The 20,671-nt window shown below is 31.7% G+C and overlaps 1 protein-coding gene across 1 annotated transcript in view; it reads right to left on the reverse strand.

Annotated features, from left to right (window-relative positions):
* Positions 1–10,374: 10,374 nt before the first annotated feature.
* Positions 10,375–20,671, reverse strand: part of LOC127736691 (hemicentin-1-like) — a 100,284-nt gene continuing 89,987 nt past the window's right edge. The window contains exons 29-30 of the mRNA XM_052247273.1: positions 18,385–18,462; positions 10,375–13,211 (exon numbers count right to left, since the gene is read on the reverse strand). Coding sequence (XP_052103233.1) covers positions 12,941–13,211; positions 18,385–18,462 — 349 coding nt within the window. The 3' untranslated portion in view covers positions 10,375–12,940. The remainder of the gene's footprint in view (positions 13,212–18,384; positions 18,463–20,671) is intronic.

The following is a 20,671-nucleotide window of genomic DNA, read 5'->3' on the forward strand; positions in this document are numbered from 1 at the left end:
GATCCATGTTTATACATAAAAGTATGGGTTTTTACCAAATCACTCTTCTTTTTCAACATGTTGAAAAAAGGGGGGACAAAATTATCAATTACATTTTATGTTTGGACCACTGTATTTATATTCAAGTAAGAATCTCTGATAAAAATAAGACATATAGGTAAGAACACTGTTATTTGAGTAGATATTAACAAATCAGAACTGGTAAAAATTGAAAAAGTGTCATATCTGTCACTATTAGTATCCATATGTAGTTTTCTTTGTTTAACGCATATGTTACTACCTTACTCCTGGTTTGCCCACTTTTAATTACACCAATTATTTATTAGTAAAGAAAACAAAAAAGACAAAAGGTTTAATGAGCATACAATTATATAGTCTGTTTCAACTTAGGTATATAGTTTATCAGTGTTTTCTATATATATTCAGGTATTCATTTTTTTTGTAATTCCATTTTCATAAATGTATAGATAAATTATAAATAAATCATATATTTTTTCTCTCAATAATTTAACATACATGTAAAACAATGACACTAGCCTGTTTTAAAAGTAATATAAAGTATATTAAAAACTAAACAAATTTCGTTCGCAGGGTTTTGGGGCCGCTGAAGGCCCGAAGAAGCTATAGAAAAATGTATGCAAAATCATGCATTCTGCGCATTTCCCAGAACCTTTTTTGATCAAAAATGCAAGTTCTGTTTTAATTATTTTTTGACAATATTTTGGTCTCAAGGCAAAATATATAGTTTAAGTGTAAGACTTTTAGTCTTTAGAGACAACATCAAAAGACCAATATGTAGAATAAAGCAAAAACATGTAGTTTACATATAGTTTTATGGATGTGGCTGCTATTTTTTTTTTTTTAGATAAAAAATACTTTAAAAAATAAAAGTCAAGTTAAATTTTTTTTTACTAAATTACAAATGGAAAGCAACACTAAGAGAATAAAGTAAATGTTCCTGAGACCATATACCTAAGTTAAATGAAACCCATTTTCGGACATTTAATTCAAGTAAATTAATATTTATACATTATATTATTTAAAGATTTGGGAAGTTTTTCCCTAAAAAAAGAAAGAAAAAAAGACGAATTTTGGAAGAATCTGGTGCCATCTCATACTAAATAGCATATATAAAATGGCTTAAAAGACCTGCCTTGAGTTATTTATTTTCAATACATTTTAAGTCAGTTTTTTTATTTTCAAACTACTACAGGACAAACCATTATTTTTTTTTCTTATTATCAATGCTGAGTTATTTATTTTCAAAATCCTCCCCCCCCTTACAATATCAAATGGTCGTCACCTAATATATGAATCAAGTTTATAAATGCATTGCATAAGGAAATAAATAGAGCACTATGGTAAAATAACAATCTGTTGGTTTTTTTTTAAAGAAGAAAATGCTAGCTTGGATGCAGATTACTGTTAAAATTATTTCATTTGTAAAGATTGGCTACTGAACACGGTTGCATTTTTATTCTAATTGTTAGAATTTATTGTCAAATTCAATACATTTTCCTGATAAAAACTATATTGAAAATTTTCATTGATTTAATAGCAGAATATAGTATTTGATAAAATTTTACAGGTAAAATAAAAGGTAAAAAATATGACTATAATTCAGAAATAAACTATAATTGTTAAAACAACAATCCACCCTATGTTTACATATGCATGTAATTAAAAGTGGGCAAACCAGGATGACACCCTACCAGTCCACTTTGAGCTTGAATTCAGTGATATAGTGTTTTGACAAAAGCTTTATGTGTTTTTCTATGGTAGAAATATATCATAGAAAGAAATTAAGTCAAGCAGAAGTCAATATAACAAGTTTGGTGCTGTTATAGGTATATAACCACTAATTCAGGCCCTGTCGGAAAGAAAGTAGTACATATTTTAAACAAAATAGTTCCTACCCATAGCTGTATCTTTGTCAATAGTGGGAATATTTGGGTAGTTTTGGTATCAAATGAAAGCTTGTGGACTTGGGATCACTGTAGAACCCTTGTTGAAAGATTTATTTGAATAATAAAGAATTATATGAAATTTTGTTAGGAGAGCACATTTGGCCTGTTGTTCAGATCAGAAGTTCCTGTTTTTGTACTATCAAACTTCTGGGAACCAGTTCGCTCTAATATACAATTAAAGGTATGTTGATTTTTTCAGCACAAGTCAGGATAAGGTACATTTTTGACATGAAATAACTGCCACTTTATTTGAACTTACGACAAAGTAGCCATTAATGCTTGAAATTGCAGAATTTAGCATAGAAAGCAATGTGGCTATGAATTAGTGGTTTTATACCCGACGTGCAAATTGTGCTTTATCATGTAGACGTGTATATTGTGTCTCATATGTAGACGTGCATCTTGTGCTTATTATGCAGACGTGCACATGGTGCTTTAGATGTAGACGTGCATCTTGTGCTTATTATGTAGACGTGCACATTGCGCTTTAGATATAGACGTGCATATTGTGCTTCAGACGTGCAAATTGTGCTTTTTCATGAAGACGTGTATATTGTGCCTCATATGTAGACGTGCATCTTATGCTTATTATGTAGACGTGCACATTGTGCTTTAGGTATATTTATTTTGTGAACGCAAAATCTCCTTAAGTATGAGCAGGAGTGGAACACAATTTTGTAAATTTATTTTGCATAATATGTAGATGTGCATATCTTTTATGGCTGTGAAATTTAAAAAATATTTAAAAAATAAATGTTTTTTTTTGTTGAAAAAAATTACAATTCTTCAGAAATCGCGGTTTGTGATCTGATTTCAATGAACATTGATATATAAGTAACTTATTTTATGATTCAAAAAGTCTGTAAGATATTTGACAAACATTTTACATATACATAGTATCCATAAAATCTAAATGTTATTCAGGGTTATACATCGGTGTTGTTGGCAATTTTGGGGCAACATCGCAAATTTTAATCCACTTTTTTTAGTTAATTTTGCATCGAAGGATATCCTTAACCAATTTGAATTTATTTGTACCTGAAATTTTGGTGTTATTGAGGAATGGCCTTCTATTTCATTTTATTGATAATTTCTAAATGATAAATTCTACCCAAAAGATTTTTCGAACCATCTTAAAGCATTTGACATTCGGTTACCTGTTCAGAAATACAGCTACAATGTTGTGAAGACTTAGAATACACAAGTGAACTATTATTACGGAGTTTTTTTTTTACGAAATTCTATTGGGCACCATTTTCAAAATGACATGGTTTTGAGAAAAATACTTTAGATCTCAATGGAAAATATGTGTGTTTCACAAGGCACTTAATTTCATGTTTCGAGATTCTCAAAATACAAATGCTTTATTACGGATGGATAGCTGTATAACGTCCAGCGGCAAGTTCAATGCATATTTATGACGACAAAATGATAATGTAATATGAATATTAACCATTCTTTGTACTAGACCGACACGCTGAGCCGGAGTTTTAACGTGCTAGTTCACAAGGTAATAGTCCACAGAAAGACATATGTCACCCTAACCAGAAACATTATACTCCGAGTCGACCAGTCTTTGTTCTAACTCCTTAATGCTGCGTGCTTTCGGTCATTTAATTCTATTGTTTTAAGCTTCCGATCTGTTTTAGATACTTTTTTTCCGACAGAAAAAAACAAAACATCCTAATTTGAAAGTTGACAGATAGATTGAACGATTGGCACATATGTTTCAGCGGCTGCAGTGGATTTCTCAGGCACATCTATTGTCAATCCAGCTTTGAAGTCACGGCAGTTGTGCCTATTGGTATACGATTTATAGCGCAAACGGTGGTTCATTATAGTGTAATCATCACTCCGAAGGTGATATCGGTCTGAAACATCTCTAAGATAGACCCTAAGATAGACTTGATATTTTCTAGGTTCCATAGTCTAGATAACGCTATTCATGCTTATGTCTCTGATTGTGCCATAGTTCGGTCTGACATGAGACCGAACGATTTGCCTCTTGTACTACAATTAAAAAAAAAAAGAAAGTTCAAAGATATGAAAAATCATCACAGAACATATTTCACAAAACTTAACAACCATCTACAAACTTTAATGACCATTTAAAACAAATAAATTAACCATACAGCAAGCTAAATGAGAAATGCATTGAGTGTCAACTGTCCTAGTTAATGACCTGATAGTTTAAGCAACAGAACAATTATCGGCACTAGATAACCAGCGTTGAATCAATGCAGAGACTTAATTTGTGTTTTAAATTTTTAATTTCTTCACAACGACTTATATTACACACATGAACTATGTCTTATTGCTTTAATCAGAATAAAATTCTCGTGATAGTAACACGTTATAATTTTGCTTTCGACGAAAGTGTGGTAAATTTTTGATAAAATGTTAGTCTTACTAAAATGCTGAAATACTTATACTAAAATTACTTAAATATTTTCTGCTTTCGTTATATTATATATTTAATATATAAACTATGTTCTAAGTACTATTTCAACCACCAACTAAGAGCGCAATAGATTAAGCCGTGTGTTATCCTGTTTACTTAAACTCGATAAGTATAGGCCTTTTTTGACACTGGACACCCTTTCAATTCCTTTCATATTCATATGAAAAAAGTGGATAAACGTCAAAGAGACAGCAACCCAAAGACACAGGTTACGACTGAGTGGTTTTAAAATAAATAAATGTGAAGAACCAACATTATATCGGGGTAAACTATGTAATGTGCTTTTGAAACAAAATAAGCTTATGTTTCTTAACAATACGTAAACAGTTGATACTGTATAACAGAAGGTTAACGATGTCCTTCCATGCAAAATTTTATATGAAAACATATACTATTTGCAATATTGTTTAAAAAAAACACCTTCACTGACAACACTTGGGACAAATAACTAGTTTGGTTGAAAACAATGAATGTAATCTCCAGATTATAGCAACGAGTTTGGAACAGGCATACAAAGAATGTGACGGGATAAAACACTATTGTGAGCGCTTAACCTTCACCTCACTTTTTACTTCATATCATAATTTGAATACTTCAGAAAATTTAAACGTCTAAATTTTAAAAGAAAATAATAGGACTTGTAAAGAGTGTGTTGATTTTGTTACTATTGTATAGCTGATAGAGCTCTGTTTTGATAATTGTTAAATAAATGTGTGAAGCATTTATTTTTAATTATTATCGATTCACTTATCTACAGTTTAAAACATGACTTCAATGCAGGCCATTGCATAACATATCAACAAAATGAAATTCTCTCAAAGTAAACATCATGGTTTTCCTTCACTGATGATAAATAGAAATATGTGATATCGTAAACGGTTGGATTATTCTTTTAACACCACAAAGTGTGAATTAAAAAAAAAATAGACATGGTGTAAAAACAAGTTTTTATGGTTATGCAGAGAGAACATATACTCGTTTATAAGTTCAACGTCAAAATATTCATAAATTTTGATAATAATAAATCTGTATGACTACTTTACAAACGGATATTAATATGATCTTATATTATAACTAAAGGGTTGGGTAGGAAATCAGTAAAATATAAGATTTTTGTTCTTGAAATAATCAAAATAGGAATTTATAAAAAAAAACTTTATAATTATGCCGAAAGTGACTTTGCATGGTTGAATTAGAAACTTAGAACTTTTTTCATATGATTTTAAACTGCTATTGATATCGTGTTCTAAACATAGTCAATGGTTTAGTTTTCTGTCAATTTAAACTGACTAGACTTTATTGTGTTTTCTAAAGGTTTACATAATAGAACTTTGAAGAATGATAATTGCACGATGAAAAGAAAACTTCTGCAAGGATATAATTTAAAAAAAAAATTGTCTCATTAACACATTCGTGATTTGACCGCCTACAATTGTTATTTGACATCTTTTTTGGATAAGTTCTTTGGAACGGTCGTACTGCATGAAAATCTATTATCTCTGTAAACATCAGGTATGGAATGTTGAGTTTATCTGTAGAAGACGTATTTGCTTTTATCAAGGGTCGATCTATATATTGACAAACTATGTGTAGGTCGAAATATAAATAAAAAAAACCGGGAATATTGATTATTATATTTATAGCTTGTTAATACAATAGGGGCAATAATTTTATGTGTAAATTTGTGATGATGATGGCGATGGCGATGACGATGACGATGACGATGATGACGACTAAGACGACGAGACGACAACGACGTCTTATCAGAGTAATAAATTGTTTTACTCCTTTCTGAGTTACTTACTATTCTAAATCGTTTTGAGTAATGAATGGTTTTCCTCTATCTGAGTAATTTAATGATCTACACTTAACGGAGTAAAATGTTTACTTATGTACTATCGTTTATATTAAAAAATCTAATGTTGGTCTCATGTAAGTAAAAAGACAATTTCATCAAGCTCCTCGTTTGACTGGATCTGCCAAAACTCATTAAATTTGTTCTAAAACATATAGACGACTTTCAAATTCGTGCATTTTTCTCTACAGTTCCTATCTTACAATGCACATGTTATTACGTCACGTTGAGTGTCTTTCGCTTATTGAGTAATTAACTGTTCTATTTCTATCTGAGTAATTTATGATTTATCCAACATTTATTTTATTTTTCTGTCTGAGAAATAAATTAACTGCTTAACTATCTGAGCAATTTATCATTCTTCTATCTCCGTAATGTTTCCTCCTATCTGAGTAATTTAATTGCTTTACTATTTGAGTATTAACTGGTCTTTTATCATCTGTATGAATAAATAACTGTTTTACTTCTATCTGAGAAATTACTGTTCTTCTCCTGCCTCAATATTTTACTCTTTTAATTGTCTGAGAAATTTACCTTTCTCACTCCTGTCTGAGTAATAGTCTTGTTCTTTCTCTGTCTAATTAATGTACTGTTTTACATTTATCTAAGTAATGAACTGTACTATCCATATCAGAGTAATACTCATATCTGAATAATTTACTCTTCTACCCTATCGGTCCGTGAGTAATTTGACTGTTCTATACCTATCGGTCCGGGAGTAATTTGACTGTTCTATACCTATCGGTCCGGGAGTAATTTGACTGTTCTATATCTATCGGTCCGGGAGTAATTTGACTGTTCTATACCTATCTAAGTATATACATATAAGACCATTATATATAAATATATACGATTTATATGTTCTTTCTGAAGTTTGTCTAGCAAATCCAAAGATATACAGTCATTTTCATTAAATAACGAATTTTCAGTACACCTATGCTAACATTTGATTTTGTAAGTGTTTTAAGGAAAGTTTGTAGGATTTATGAGTTGGAACATTGATAATAAACACGATTTAGATCTATTTTGATAAGATTCAAATATATTTGAGTCCAATTTTTGCGTAATTTTTGTGCGTACAGTGTCAAGGTAACACATTTCAAATGATTTTTTCCCTATTTTCTAGATCTGATTGCCTTGATATCTGTTTTAGAATGTTAATGATAACTCTAACGAAAAATCACAGCTTCTTTATTATTCTATGTAACATTTTTTCTACAAACTAAATTCAATCGGCGTACATGAAATACATGTCTATCCTATTACCGATACTATATCAACCGTTAAATTGTTTCTCCCTATGAATATAAAACTATTCAGTGATGATTCAAAAAGAACAAAGCATCATAACAATTTAACACAGCACGTTTCTTGCATAAAAGTGTAAGGAAAATAAAATTCAAGACATTTAGTGAGAAAAAAAAATAGTGGGTACTTTTTAACCATGTCTATGCTGTTACCTAAAAATATTTATCAATTACAACGATATTATACTTGAAAAAGAGTAACTACGTGTTGGAAACCAAAATCACAGCAGAAAAACATTATCGCTGCATCAAAGGGAGAAGTTATTTCACAACAGAATTCATAAATAAAGAAATGTGTCTATTCTGTTATGCCTATCCTATTGATATGGTTACCATGGTTACAGTAGCAGAATAGACAATATTTGACTGAAACGTCTTCAAAAAGTATTATAATTACATATAATTTTACACATAATGAAATTTTTGGTTGTTTGAACTCATTTAAAGGTTAGAACGTCTTAATCTTCGCAATTTAGCATAAACAAAATGCAAAACTGCTATCGGTAACAGGATAGACAAAAAAGGGTAACAGGATAGAACTTTAAAATATGTGATATATCGTTAACTTACGTTCCTGTTACCAAAAACAAAACGACAAAAGTAAACCAACATGCGAGGGAATTACTTGATGTTCTGTTTATTAGAAAGAGAAACAAATATTGAACACTATGAAATGCTATCTTAGACTCACGTTGCTGGTGGTTATTTTTATAATCCTTGAAAACCAATTTTTTAAAGATATTTTTTTCAGTACAATATGTTTTCCATAAGTATTGTTTGTTTTGCTTTACTATAAAGAAAGTGGTTTAAATCAGTAACTTTTATTCAATTTTGCAATTTCAAATTTCAACATTTTTTAAAATGACCCATATAAAGTGGATCGTAATTAACCATAATTAAATTGAGTCTGGTTTAGCGATTACGTTACCAACTATGGTACGAGTTGCTTCTTATTCAAAAACTAGACAACTTCTAAAGCAGATATTTAAAGCAGTAGATTACCAAAAACAAACACGTTATACAAAAGGTCACAACCTTTCGTTTTGATTATTGTAACCTTATGTAGTGATGTATATGGAATAGATTACTTGTGTATACAATAAATTAAATTACAAGCAAACAAATAAAACATATTAAAAATTTATTAAGAGATATATAAAAATAAAAAGATGTTGTGTGATTGCTAATAGTTTAAATAAATATAAAAAGTCACCTAAAACCTGATCATACAATTTAATAAAAAAAACATTACACATACCCATGAAACATTCAGAAACATAAATATAGAATGGGGCAGAAGATTACGAGACAGCATATACTATTAAATTCATAAACAATAGAAAATAAAATTTATAGTGACTAACAATATCATAAATGATATCACAGTATTGAGCTCAATATCATAACATAAGCGAATAATGGACGGATCAGAGCACAGTATTGAGCTTAATATTATAAAATAAGTGAATAATGGACGGATCATAGATATATCTTTTAACTACTAGTATATAAACAAATATATTGCATTTGAAAATTAAGCACAATTTGATTGCAGGAAATATATATATATTCCAGACCATATTAGTATTTGGACCATCCGCGTATGTTAAAAAAACTCTTACAATTGTCGGACAAGTGAAATTATTTAATTCACAAGTTAATAGTAAAGTAACCACATTTATACATGGTCTTATCGATTTTTCCTGAAGAATGGACGATAACTTCAGAAATATCTAAATCAGCTATTAACCAAAAAGTCATCTGTTTTACTCACGGACACTTTTAATTGGCACTAGCATGATAAGGGAAGGCAACACACAGATAATGCAAATTAAGGTGATATGACAAACAAATAGGATTTCAGTTAGTGAGTTGTGACGTTTTAAGTTTAATGTTTATCTAATTGTTCACCTAAAATGAGCAATTCCAGTGTAATATTCTGAAAATTATCTTTTTTCAAAAACGTTTTTGTTTTGCCTTTTATTATCCTTTTAAGTTATTTCTTTTGTTTCCTATTTCCTGACCATACTTGTGTTGATTCATACTAGCTACACAAAAAGTACACATGTTAAATGAGCATAAACAATGGTTATGGTTTGTCAAATATATTCGAAAAATACCTATATGTTTACAATATTCATTTGGTCCTGTCCATTCATAACCCAACGAGTATATACTCATATGGTCCAACCGTACGCGAAATACTCATATGGTACGGAACACACACACATATATATATATATCTAAATGTTACAGACATACAAAACAGGATAAAACATCTAAATACAAATATGATTGTTAGGACAAGGCACCTTATTCAAATTGCTAACGTATTTCTCTACAATCTAAAGCCTAACTCACACTGACCGTCACTAGCTGAGGTTCAACTTACACGCCTTAGATTAACATATTAAGTTTTACTGCACTGACTTCATTTCCTGTTACCAAAGTAGATAGTACAATATTCTGGCTAAATAATCTCCCTCTATATATGTATATAGGTCTAAACATGGGAGTTGGCTAAATTTTAGACATATATATATATATATATATATAAACGCCTAAAAAGTGTACACAACAACACCAATAACAAAAAAAGGAACTATAAATGTAATTATTTATAAATATTTCGGATAACAGATATCCTTCATCAGTAAATATGATTGTGATGTTGAATGAATCATATATCAGTCTACTTAGATTAAACTATACCAATCTTGATCAAGATTGGTATAGTTTAATCTAAGTAGACTGATATATGATTCATTCAACATCACAATCATATTTACTGATGAAGGATATCTGTTATCCGAAATATTTATAAATAATTACATTTATAGTTCCTTTTTTTGTTATTGGTGTTGTTGTGTACACTTTTTAGGCGTTTATATAATTTATTTATTGTGTACGTGTATCGTTACTCGTAACGATCCAGCGCCCTCGTGGGAAAAATCGTTGACTATTATTCAGACGTTTTATATATATATATATATATATATATATATATATATATATATGGCAATCGCCAATGGCAGTCAGCAGGGTTTAAGAACATCCGTTGTTCGACCTGTTAGTCAAATGCGTTTTGTTTAAATATACTTTTTCACTTTTTTGGTCTTTTGGAAAATGTTGTTTGTGCTGTATTTAGACCCCTCTACCAAGAAATTTGTTTTGCATGCACACGTATAAAAATTGCGGTTTTTATCCAACGCAATCATAGGTTTGAACGTTGTTTTCAATTTAGACTTATTTATATTTTTTCGTTTGGGCTTGTATTATATTTGCCTTCGAGTTTATATGATCCGTTCATCCTATTTCGACTCTTCAAAATTCAAGAGTCTATCCTAAATTGAGGTAAATTATATGGCCTTCCTAATACCGTTTCGACACCTAACATCACTGAAGAGACATTAATTGTCGAATCCGGATATGGTGTACAAATTTTTGCACCTCATGTTTGCGGTATACCATCTTTTCAGCAAGTTTATTGTTTTCTGTTTGGTATTAAATTAATAATAAAGATACATTTTTTTTTACATCTGGTGATCCGTTTATTTGGCAATCGCCAATGGCAGTCAGCAGGGTTTAAAAACATCCGTTGTTCGACCTGTTAGGCAAATGCGTTTTGTTTAAATATACTTTTTCACTTTTTTGGTCTTTTGGAAAATGTTGTTTGTGCTGTATTTAGACCCCTCTACCAAAAAATTTGTTTTGCATGCACACGTATAAAAAATGCGGTTTTTATCCAACGCAATCATGGGTTTGAACGTTGTTTTCAAGTTAGACTGATTTATATATATGTAGGACTCAAATCTATGGTGGGTTCCAGATCTATGGCAAATTCCTAATCTATGGTAAATATGACGTCATGCCATCCCAAATCTATGGCAGATTTTTTAGAATCCTAATCTATGGCAACTTTTTAGTTTCCTAATCTATGGCGGGTTTCTAGTTTTCAAATCTATGACAAATTTTCTGCAAAGGTCGGACTAGTCAGTACATATCTGACATGTGATTTCGATGTCGAAATGTCCAAAGGTAGCGACAGAGCTGCTTTTAAGTAAAAACCAGTATAAGAAAAACGGATTAGGATTATTACCATATCCATAACTGTTTGTAAAATGAACACATACTTTAGGGTTGAAATCATGTGCCCCGGAAGAATAAGTATTTCCTTCTCTGTGCATGGTACCTGTTTGACTCTTCATTTAACCAAGTCCCTGAACAATACAAAAAGCAGTTTGAATTTTTAACTAATGTCGATTTGAGCGCTAAATAATGTAAATCTTTTTTGACTGATGACGATTTAAGTCCTGTAATGAACAATGACTGGCCTCAAACACGTGACTTTCTAAAAAGAAATCCTTATTTCTCTACCAGCAGTTATTCGACATATTTATAGCGGAAAATAATATTAATATCTATTAGAAATATATGACATAATCAGTATTTCCAAATCTCAAGAAAGATTATTTGCTACAATAGTACAGGTAGTCACTGTTATATAGCTGACAAAATACTTTACGTTGTGTTACTTCTAACAGAAAATTACAGAGATCATAGGGATACAAAAAATAACAAAACAGCAAAAAAGCAAACCAAAATGCACAGTAAAAGCTCGTACAATTAAGGGTGAGGGCAACACCAGCAACACGAAAATAAGAAAACAAGGGTAGAAACAAACACACTTTATTTATTGATTAGGATCCTTGCAAACTTGCTTTTCTATCTTTTTCTTTTCCTTCTGTATAAAAACACCGTCGTTGTCAGCGACAGCTTCGACGTTACATGAAGTTATTTAATTGTGACGGATAATTACGTAATATCCAAATCTGCCATAGATTTGGAGAAAACAAAAAACTGCCATAGATTTGTGATTTGTTTGGCGTTTGTGACATCATATTTACCATAGATTAGGAATTTGCAGGAATTTGCCATAGATCTGGAACCCACCATAGATTTGAGTCCTACATATATATATATATATATATACAAGTCTAAATTGAAAACAAAGTGTTGTGTTGTCTATTTAATGTTCTACATATACATCAGTGGCGTAGCCACTGGAAAACAAATTGCAAGCAGGGGATTTGGGGGCGGCAGCCCCTTAAGCTGAACAATTATAATAAAATTATTTGTGAAAAAATGTTTTTTTTTTTAATTATTTGTAAGCACATGTTTACAATTCTACACTGATGCTACGCCACTGTATATATAGAAAATACAAAAAGGAGAAAATGCATATATATCGTTGTATTAAAAACCGTTCACATTATTCCTACTGGTTTCACTCATGAGACATATCAAGATATTTTTGTTGCACTTATACAATATATATCGAATATGTCAATTACTCCTGTTCGTAATAAAATTTTTCACCTATCATTACACCCTGCTCATGATCACGTGACGTCCTCAAGGTACGGTGTTTGCTACGTCTTGACCGTACCTTGGAACGTAAAGCATCGCCATTCTCTATTCCATCTTCTACAGTAACTTCATCACGAAGACGTTTGTTCTTCTTTTTCTTTCTTCGCCTTCGTTTTCTGCGCCTTTCTTCCTCCTCGTATGTGCAAGTTATATCGGAATATGTGTTGTCTATTGAACGTTCTCTTTGCTCACTGTAATATGATAACACAAAATTTAGTTCTGTAATATTATCACTTTGATATCAGACTGTTTGGCAACAATTTATGTATTTGCACATTCTATGTAATGTACATGTACCAAAAAAACAACAAATTATGGAAAGCATCAGCTGTCATATATTAGAGATTTACAAAACGCATGTTGAAGCTTTAAAGGTAAAGTTTAGATAGCGGGATAATGAATTAAGTCATCAAAATGTTAACATTGAATTACAATATGCTAAGTTGAATCTGTGTTATGTTGACTTGCAATTGCCAGATCTTTAGTTGTGATAGTATAATGATAAGTCACCATGTTGTTTTGATATGACAATTTCAAATTACGTTTAGTTTTCAGTACATGATGTGAGGTTGGCATTGCATCATGGTAAATTGCAACTGGGTATTGCTAAGTCATCTACTCCGATTGCTATGATAACAAATAAAATGAAACTAAATTGTGTGATACTGACTTGTTATAAATAAAATTTGAGCAGATATAGTCCGATATTATATCCGTTTGATATTGCGATATGTTGTCATACACAATGTTGATTCAAAACTACTCCATGTAAAGTTGAAAATACATGATGTTAAGCTTAGATAAGATAGCACACTGCTACATCACTTTAATGTAACGAAAGGTTAATCATAAAATATGCCTACTTTGAAATACACAACGTTCAGATGAAAGTACATGATGTTAAGTTAAGATAGCACGATGCTGTATCACTTTAAATTTACGATAGAATTACCTTACAATGTGTTGACTTACAACTACACGATTGACAGTTGAAAGTACATGTTGTTAAGCTAAAATAGCACGATGGTTTATCATTATAATGTCACAATGGGTTTACCATACAATATGTACACTTGAAACTACACAACATACAGTGGAAAGTATGAGATGTTAAGCTAAGAAAGCACGATGTTATATCATTGTAATGCCACGATGGGCTAACCATAAAAATTATGAACACTTAAAACTACACGACGTATAGTTGAAAAGTTTTTGAGGTTGAGCTAAGATAGCACGATATTATATCATAATGACGTCACGAGAGGCTCATTATACGATGTGTTGACTTAAAACTACACGATGTAAAGTTGAAAGTACACGATGTTCACATGCGACAGCAAAATGATTAGCATGACTAGACTGGTAATAAGATAAAATATCTATATTAAGTTTAAATTATATTGTGATGACTTGCAACAATTTGGTGTTGCCTTCCAAGTGGGATAGGGTTATTTAAGATATTGTGATGGTAATTGAAAACATTCTTCGAATATAATACAAGGTTTAGATCGTATTATGTTAAATTGAAAGAGTATAATGATGCAACAACATTACAATATTTTTTTAATTGAAACCACAATTCTATGGAAGAGTGAGGGACAATTTCAAAGGAATAAATTTTTTTCATTTGCATGGTCAAAATCTGAAAGTTGATAAATATTGATAAGATTTTAACTCAAGACTGAGGCAAAATGATGCACAAAGGAGATTTAAGTTATATTCATACAGCAAGAGTAAAACCAATCGCTAAACATTACACTTTAATACAGTTTCGCGTATTGTATATGTTATTTTTGGATTTTTGGATAAATTTTTGCATTAAAATGATCTTATTAAATCAAATCTCTCAGAATTGCTTTAATGAACCATATTCAAAAATACGTGTTTGGTCATATAAACAACATAATATTGTGACCAAGATATTTCTCATTTATCTGTTTTAAGTCAGGATTCTCGTCAGTAGTTTTAATGACTTAATATTTTCCGTTATTTTTTTTAAATTGGGTTTTGATAGCAATTCTTTGATAAATTCTGTTAAATGTGTTACCCTCACTATGTCTTTCGTCTTTGGGATGCTGTCTTAATGACGTATAACCCACATTCCGTTTCATTCATACAACGTTCAAATATTAAGCTTTGTAAAGAGAACAGCTTTTTGAAAATAGTCCTAGTGTAAAATGCATTTAGGGGGAAATTGTTATTCAATAGTTTCTATAGTATAAATCATATTCACATGATAAAAAAAAAAAATCAGAGGAAATTCAAATTCTTGAGCCTTCTGATTTATTTGGTTTGTCTCCTCTAAAAAAGTTCATCTGCTCTGGCAAATGATCTACTAAAGGTTAGGACTGTGAGGGTCAACCTTTACTCATAACATTACATCCGTGCCAGAGTTATCACAGAATATGAATTTACTACCCCCTTTTCGCCGAAATAAAACAAAAGAATGTGCACTTAATATAAAACAAAACAACTGATCTGACAAATGATTCACTAAAGCGTAGGTCTGTGAGGGTCATAGTTATAAGAAAATGTGCCCCCTAAAAAAAGATAAACTTATTGATTTAAATAATGATCTATAAAATTCGGATTTAACCATATGGATAAGCAGGAGGTTTAGCGTGTAGCGGCTAATATTGTATGCATGAAACCACCGATGCTATGGGATTTACATAGATTGTCAGATAAAAATAAGGAGATGTGGTACGATTGCCAATGAGAAAACTATCCACCAGAGATCCAATGAAGTGGGTGTAAGGTGGTTTTAGACGAAGCGTTAGATTGAGTTCACTTTTCCTCGTAACATCACACCAGTGTGTCAACGGTATCAGAAAAATTGAATGTTTTACATCCCTTTTCTCCGAAATAAAACAAAAGAATAAAGACCTAATCAAAATCACGCCCTCCTAACCTAAAGCCGAGTATGAGACCAACGAAGCGATTTGCCATTTACATAGACTGTCAAACTAAAAATAAGAAGATGTAGTATTAATGCCAATGAGACAACTATCTACCAGAGTTGGACAAACAAGGGAGGGTTGATTGCTCACAAACATGTTTAACCCCGCCACATTCTTTATGTACCTGTCCCAAGTCAGGAGCCTGTAGTTCAGTGGTTGTCGTCGGTTAATGTCTGTCATAGTTGTTTTTTGGATATTGTTTTGTTATGAATTAGGCCATTAGTTTTCTCATTTGAATTGTTTCACATTTTTCATGTCGGGGCCCTTTAAAGCCGACTATACAGTATGGGGTTTTCTCATTGTTGAAGGCATTACGGTTGCCTATAATTGCTTACATATCAACTTCATTTGAACTCTGGTGGATAGTTGTCTCATTGGCAATCATACATAACCACATCTCCTTATGTTTATTTTGACAATCAATGCTAATTCCAAATAACATCGGTGGTATCATACTCGCCTTAAGGTTGGGAGGGCTTGGTTTTGATTAAGTCCATATTCTTGTTTTATTTCGAAATTTTCTGATAACGCTGACATGGATGGGACTTTACGAGGAAAAGTTGACCTTCAACTAAAACCTCATCTAAAGCTGCCTTACATACACTTTCTTCTAACTCTGGTAGATCATTTGCCAGAGCAGATATTTTTTTAGAGGCGACAAACCAAATAAATTAGAAATTTGTAAATATAATCTATACTATTGAAACTAATAACAAAAGAAGGAACAATTTTTCTCCTGAATGCATTTCACACTAGGACTATTTTCAAAATGTCGTTCTCCTTACAAAAATTAACAGTTACAAACCTTAATATGTAAACGTTGTATGAATAAAAGGGGATGTGGGATTTACATAATCGTGACTGCATCCCAACGGCAAAAATAATCAACAGTCATAGTGAGGTTAACACATTTAACAGAATTCATATAATAATTGCCATTAAAACCCTATTATGAAAAATAACAGAAAATATTTAGTTAAAAAACTACTGACAAGGTTCCTGACTTAAAACAGACAAATGAGAATATATTGGTCACAACATTATCACTGAACATTATGCTGTATATATGACATAACAACACATTCTTGAATATGGTGCATAAAAGCAATTCTGAGAGATTTTGATTCTTAGTAAGATCATTTTGATGCAAAATTTACCAAAAAAATACAAACATAACATGTGAAATATGCGAAACTGTATTCAAGTGTAATGTATAGCGATGGGTAATACTTTTAATTATCAATATAACTAAAATCTCCTTTGTATATCATTTTGCATTAATCTTGAGTTAAAATTTCATCAATATTTATCAACTTTGAGATATTGACCATGCAAATGAGAAAATTAAATCCTTGGAAATTGTCCCTCACTCTTTTCCATAGAATTGTGGTTTCAATTAAAAATTTTGTTTTGTTGCATCATTATACTCTTTCAATTTAACATAATACGATCTAAACTTTGTATTACATTCGAAGAATGTTTCCTATTATCATCACAATATCTTAATTCTACCTACCTCATTTGGAAGGCAACACCATATTGTTGCAAATCATCACAATATGATTCAAAATTTAAACAAATATATTTGAACTTCTTACCAGTCTAGTCATGCTAAGCATTTTGTATGGTTGTATTTTAACATTGTACGGTAAGCATATCGTAACATTAAAGTGATTTTTTTAATAATAGGCATAAATTGACGCTAATATGCTAAATCAGCATGACTAATATGGAATTCAAAAGATCAACTCATATTAACCATACGTTTAATACGGCTGTTTGTCCCGGTTAATAAGCTTTTCCATACGGATCAGCTGGATCTACTTCCTCTCATATAGACTAGCCATACGGATCAGCTATATCTACTTCCTGTCAATCGGACCAGCTGTAGCTACTTCCTGTAATACAGACTGCCCATACAGACCAGCCATATGAACTGATTTGATTATTTAATAAAAGTGTTACAAACTCGCTGATTCTATATTGGCCCATGTATTGATTCAAGGTCTACTGTATTAGTCCCGAGGGATTAATTAACATTGCAATCGAAATAGATGACTAAGCATTACCCATTTGCAAGTTAACACCATGTAATGTAATCTTTACATCGTGTAATTTAATCTCAACGTAGCGTGTAATTGGCATATCATCACAACATCGTGACTTGTCATTATACTATCGCAACGACAGCTTTTGCAATTGTAAGTCAACATAACACAGATCCAACTTAGCATATTGTTAAGTAAAGTTAGCATTTTGATGACTCGATTCAACATCCCGTTGTCTTAACTTTACATTAAAAGCTTCAGCATAACGTTTTGTAAATCACTAATTTATGACAACTGAGGCTTTCAATAAAAACACATTAATAATCTAAAGATACGAAAATGAATGTCCTACTTACAGTTTTTCGTTATCTTCAGACTGATAACCGTGGTACTTGTTAATCACGTATTCTTCATCGTCATCTTCAGGGTGTCTACTAAAATGTGACAAATTGACAATAAATTAATATATTTACTGAGAATCGGATGGTCTTCTACAGGTGATATGGTAGTATTTACTTTCCGGTAACTAGGTTGCTCTCTTGTGAACATGTGTCCCCAAACTGAGAAATGAATCAGGTGTAGAAAAATATGAAATAATTTGAAATACAGGTGAAAATAATTTTTTGAGAAATTTTGAGAATTTTGTATTCACTGCGTGATAAATACACAAACGCACTAGTGGACCTAGGTTTATAAAGATTGCAAAAAAGTAAACGAGCATCGTACATATTCAAATTTTTTTCTGAATATTATAATAAAAGTACTTCAATTAACTGTGTATGAAGGTTCTTTGGCAATGTTAGAAAGTGGTGAAAATTTTAAAAAGGCTATCATTATTTCTAATGGCCAAGCAGTACTACCGTGCCACCTTAACTGGTAAATATATGATTTATACTAAATTAATTAAGGTATTGTGTTTACGCATTCAATTTGTAAATTTACCAATAAGAAATGATTTAGGGCAACTAGAATGATATACCTTAAATTTCACCCCTGGGACTGAAAATTGCTGATTCAGCAAATGTTGTCTGATCTGTTGGTAATAATGTCCAAATTTACCCAGAAAGTAGAACTTTATAATCTTAATGAAACATGTAATATATTTTATCTATTATAACTGCTCGCTTTAACCTTTCACAGCGTCTGACGCATGTGCAACCACTGGAATTTGAGACGCGACATATTTTAGTTGACTATAACATTCACAGAAAAAAATAAAGTGTATATTCTTATTTTTTTCACACATGTACAGCTATACTAGATTTCTTCAGGTTTAATTTGTAGTTTGTGGTAACATGACACTAGTATGAGCTTCTTTTTTAACCATTAAGTGGCTAAGGGGTCCTTACTTATTCAATTAGCCCCCATATTTAGCTGAAATAGAGTTAGAATTAGGGGTTTGTTTACATTGATAAAACCATTTTTTTTTACTTTTTTTAACACTTACTGAATGTGGGGTAAAACTCAGGATGCTCAAGTTTTTGAAGGTCGGGATAATAAAATATGCTGAAAGGGGGGGGGGGGGGGGGGTGGAGGGGGGATACAACAAAGAATGCTCAGTGAAGGTCAGGTAAAGATAGAATGCTTCCTTTAGGTCAAGTACGGAAAACAATGTTACTGAAGGTCGAGTAAAGAACGCATGCTTGCTAATTGACAATGACGGTCGGTTGAAAACAAAACTTTACGACAAAAGAGGTGATTTTAGCTTCCCAATTGTGGAGAAGAGGCGAAAGATACCAAAGGGACATTCAAACTCATAAATCGAACTTTCCATTTCTATGTAGCAACATTCCAGCAGCGCCTGCATACGGAGTATATATCTCCCAGTTAATCACCGGGTTTGAACTTGCATGAGCACGACAGGTGCCACATGTGAAGCAGGATCTGCTTACCCTTCCGGAGCACCTGATATCACCCCCAGTTTTTGGTGGGGTTCGTGTTGTTCAGTCTTCAGTTTTCTATGTTGTGTTTTGTGTACTGTTGTCTGTCTGACTTTTTCTGTTTTAGCCATGGCGTTGTCAATTTCTTTTCGACTCATGAGTTTGAATGTCACTTTAGTATCTTTTGCCTCTCTCTTACTAAAGAACGAGTAAAGAATGCATGATTACTAAAGGGCGGGATAAGAAAAATGTTTACTGAAGGTCTAGTAAAGAAAGGACGTCTACTGAAGGTCGGGCAAAGAAAAGGCGCTTACCGAAGGTTAGGTTTACAAAATATGCTTATTGAAGGTCGAGTACATAAAATATGCTTACTTTCAGATTGACGGTCGGGTAAATCAAGAATGCCTTTTCTTTGGCAAATGCCTTAAGTAAGTCAGAAATATGACAGTTGTTTTACATTCGTTTCGTTGGTTAATAAAGTCTAACGATTGAGTTTTTATGGACTTTTCCTTTTTTAATTTACCTTCGATTCCGGTACTTTGTTAATACTTCTTTATAAGGTCAAATAAATAAATGATGTATATTGAAAGTCGTCTGAAGAAAGGATGCGTACTCAAGGTCAGACAGTGAAAGAATAAAATTGAGAATGGAAAGGGGAATGTGTCAAAGAGACAACAATCCGACCAATGATCAGAAAACAGCCCAAGACAACCAATGGGTCTTCAACACAGCGTGAAAATCCCGCACCCCGAGGCGGGGTTCA

Source organism: Mytilus californianus, unplaced genomic scaffold (genome assembly GCF_021869535.1).
Source record: "Mytilus californianus isolate M0D057914Y unplaced genomic scaffold, xbMytCali1.0.p SCAF_1, whole genome shotgun sequence".
NCBI classification, from domain to species: Eukaryota; Metazoa; Mollusca; class Bivalvia; order Mytilida; family Mytilidae; genus Mytilus; species Mytilus californianus.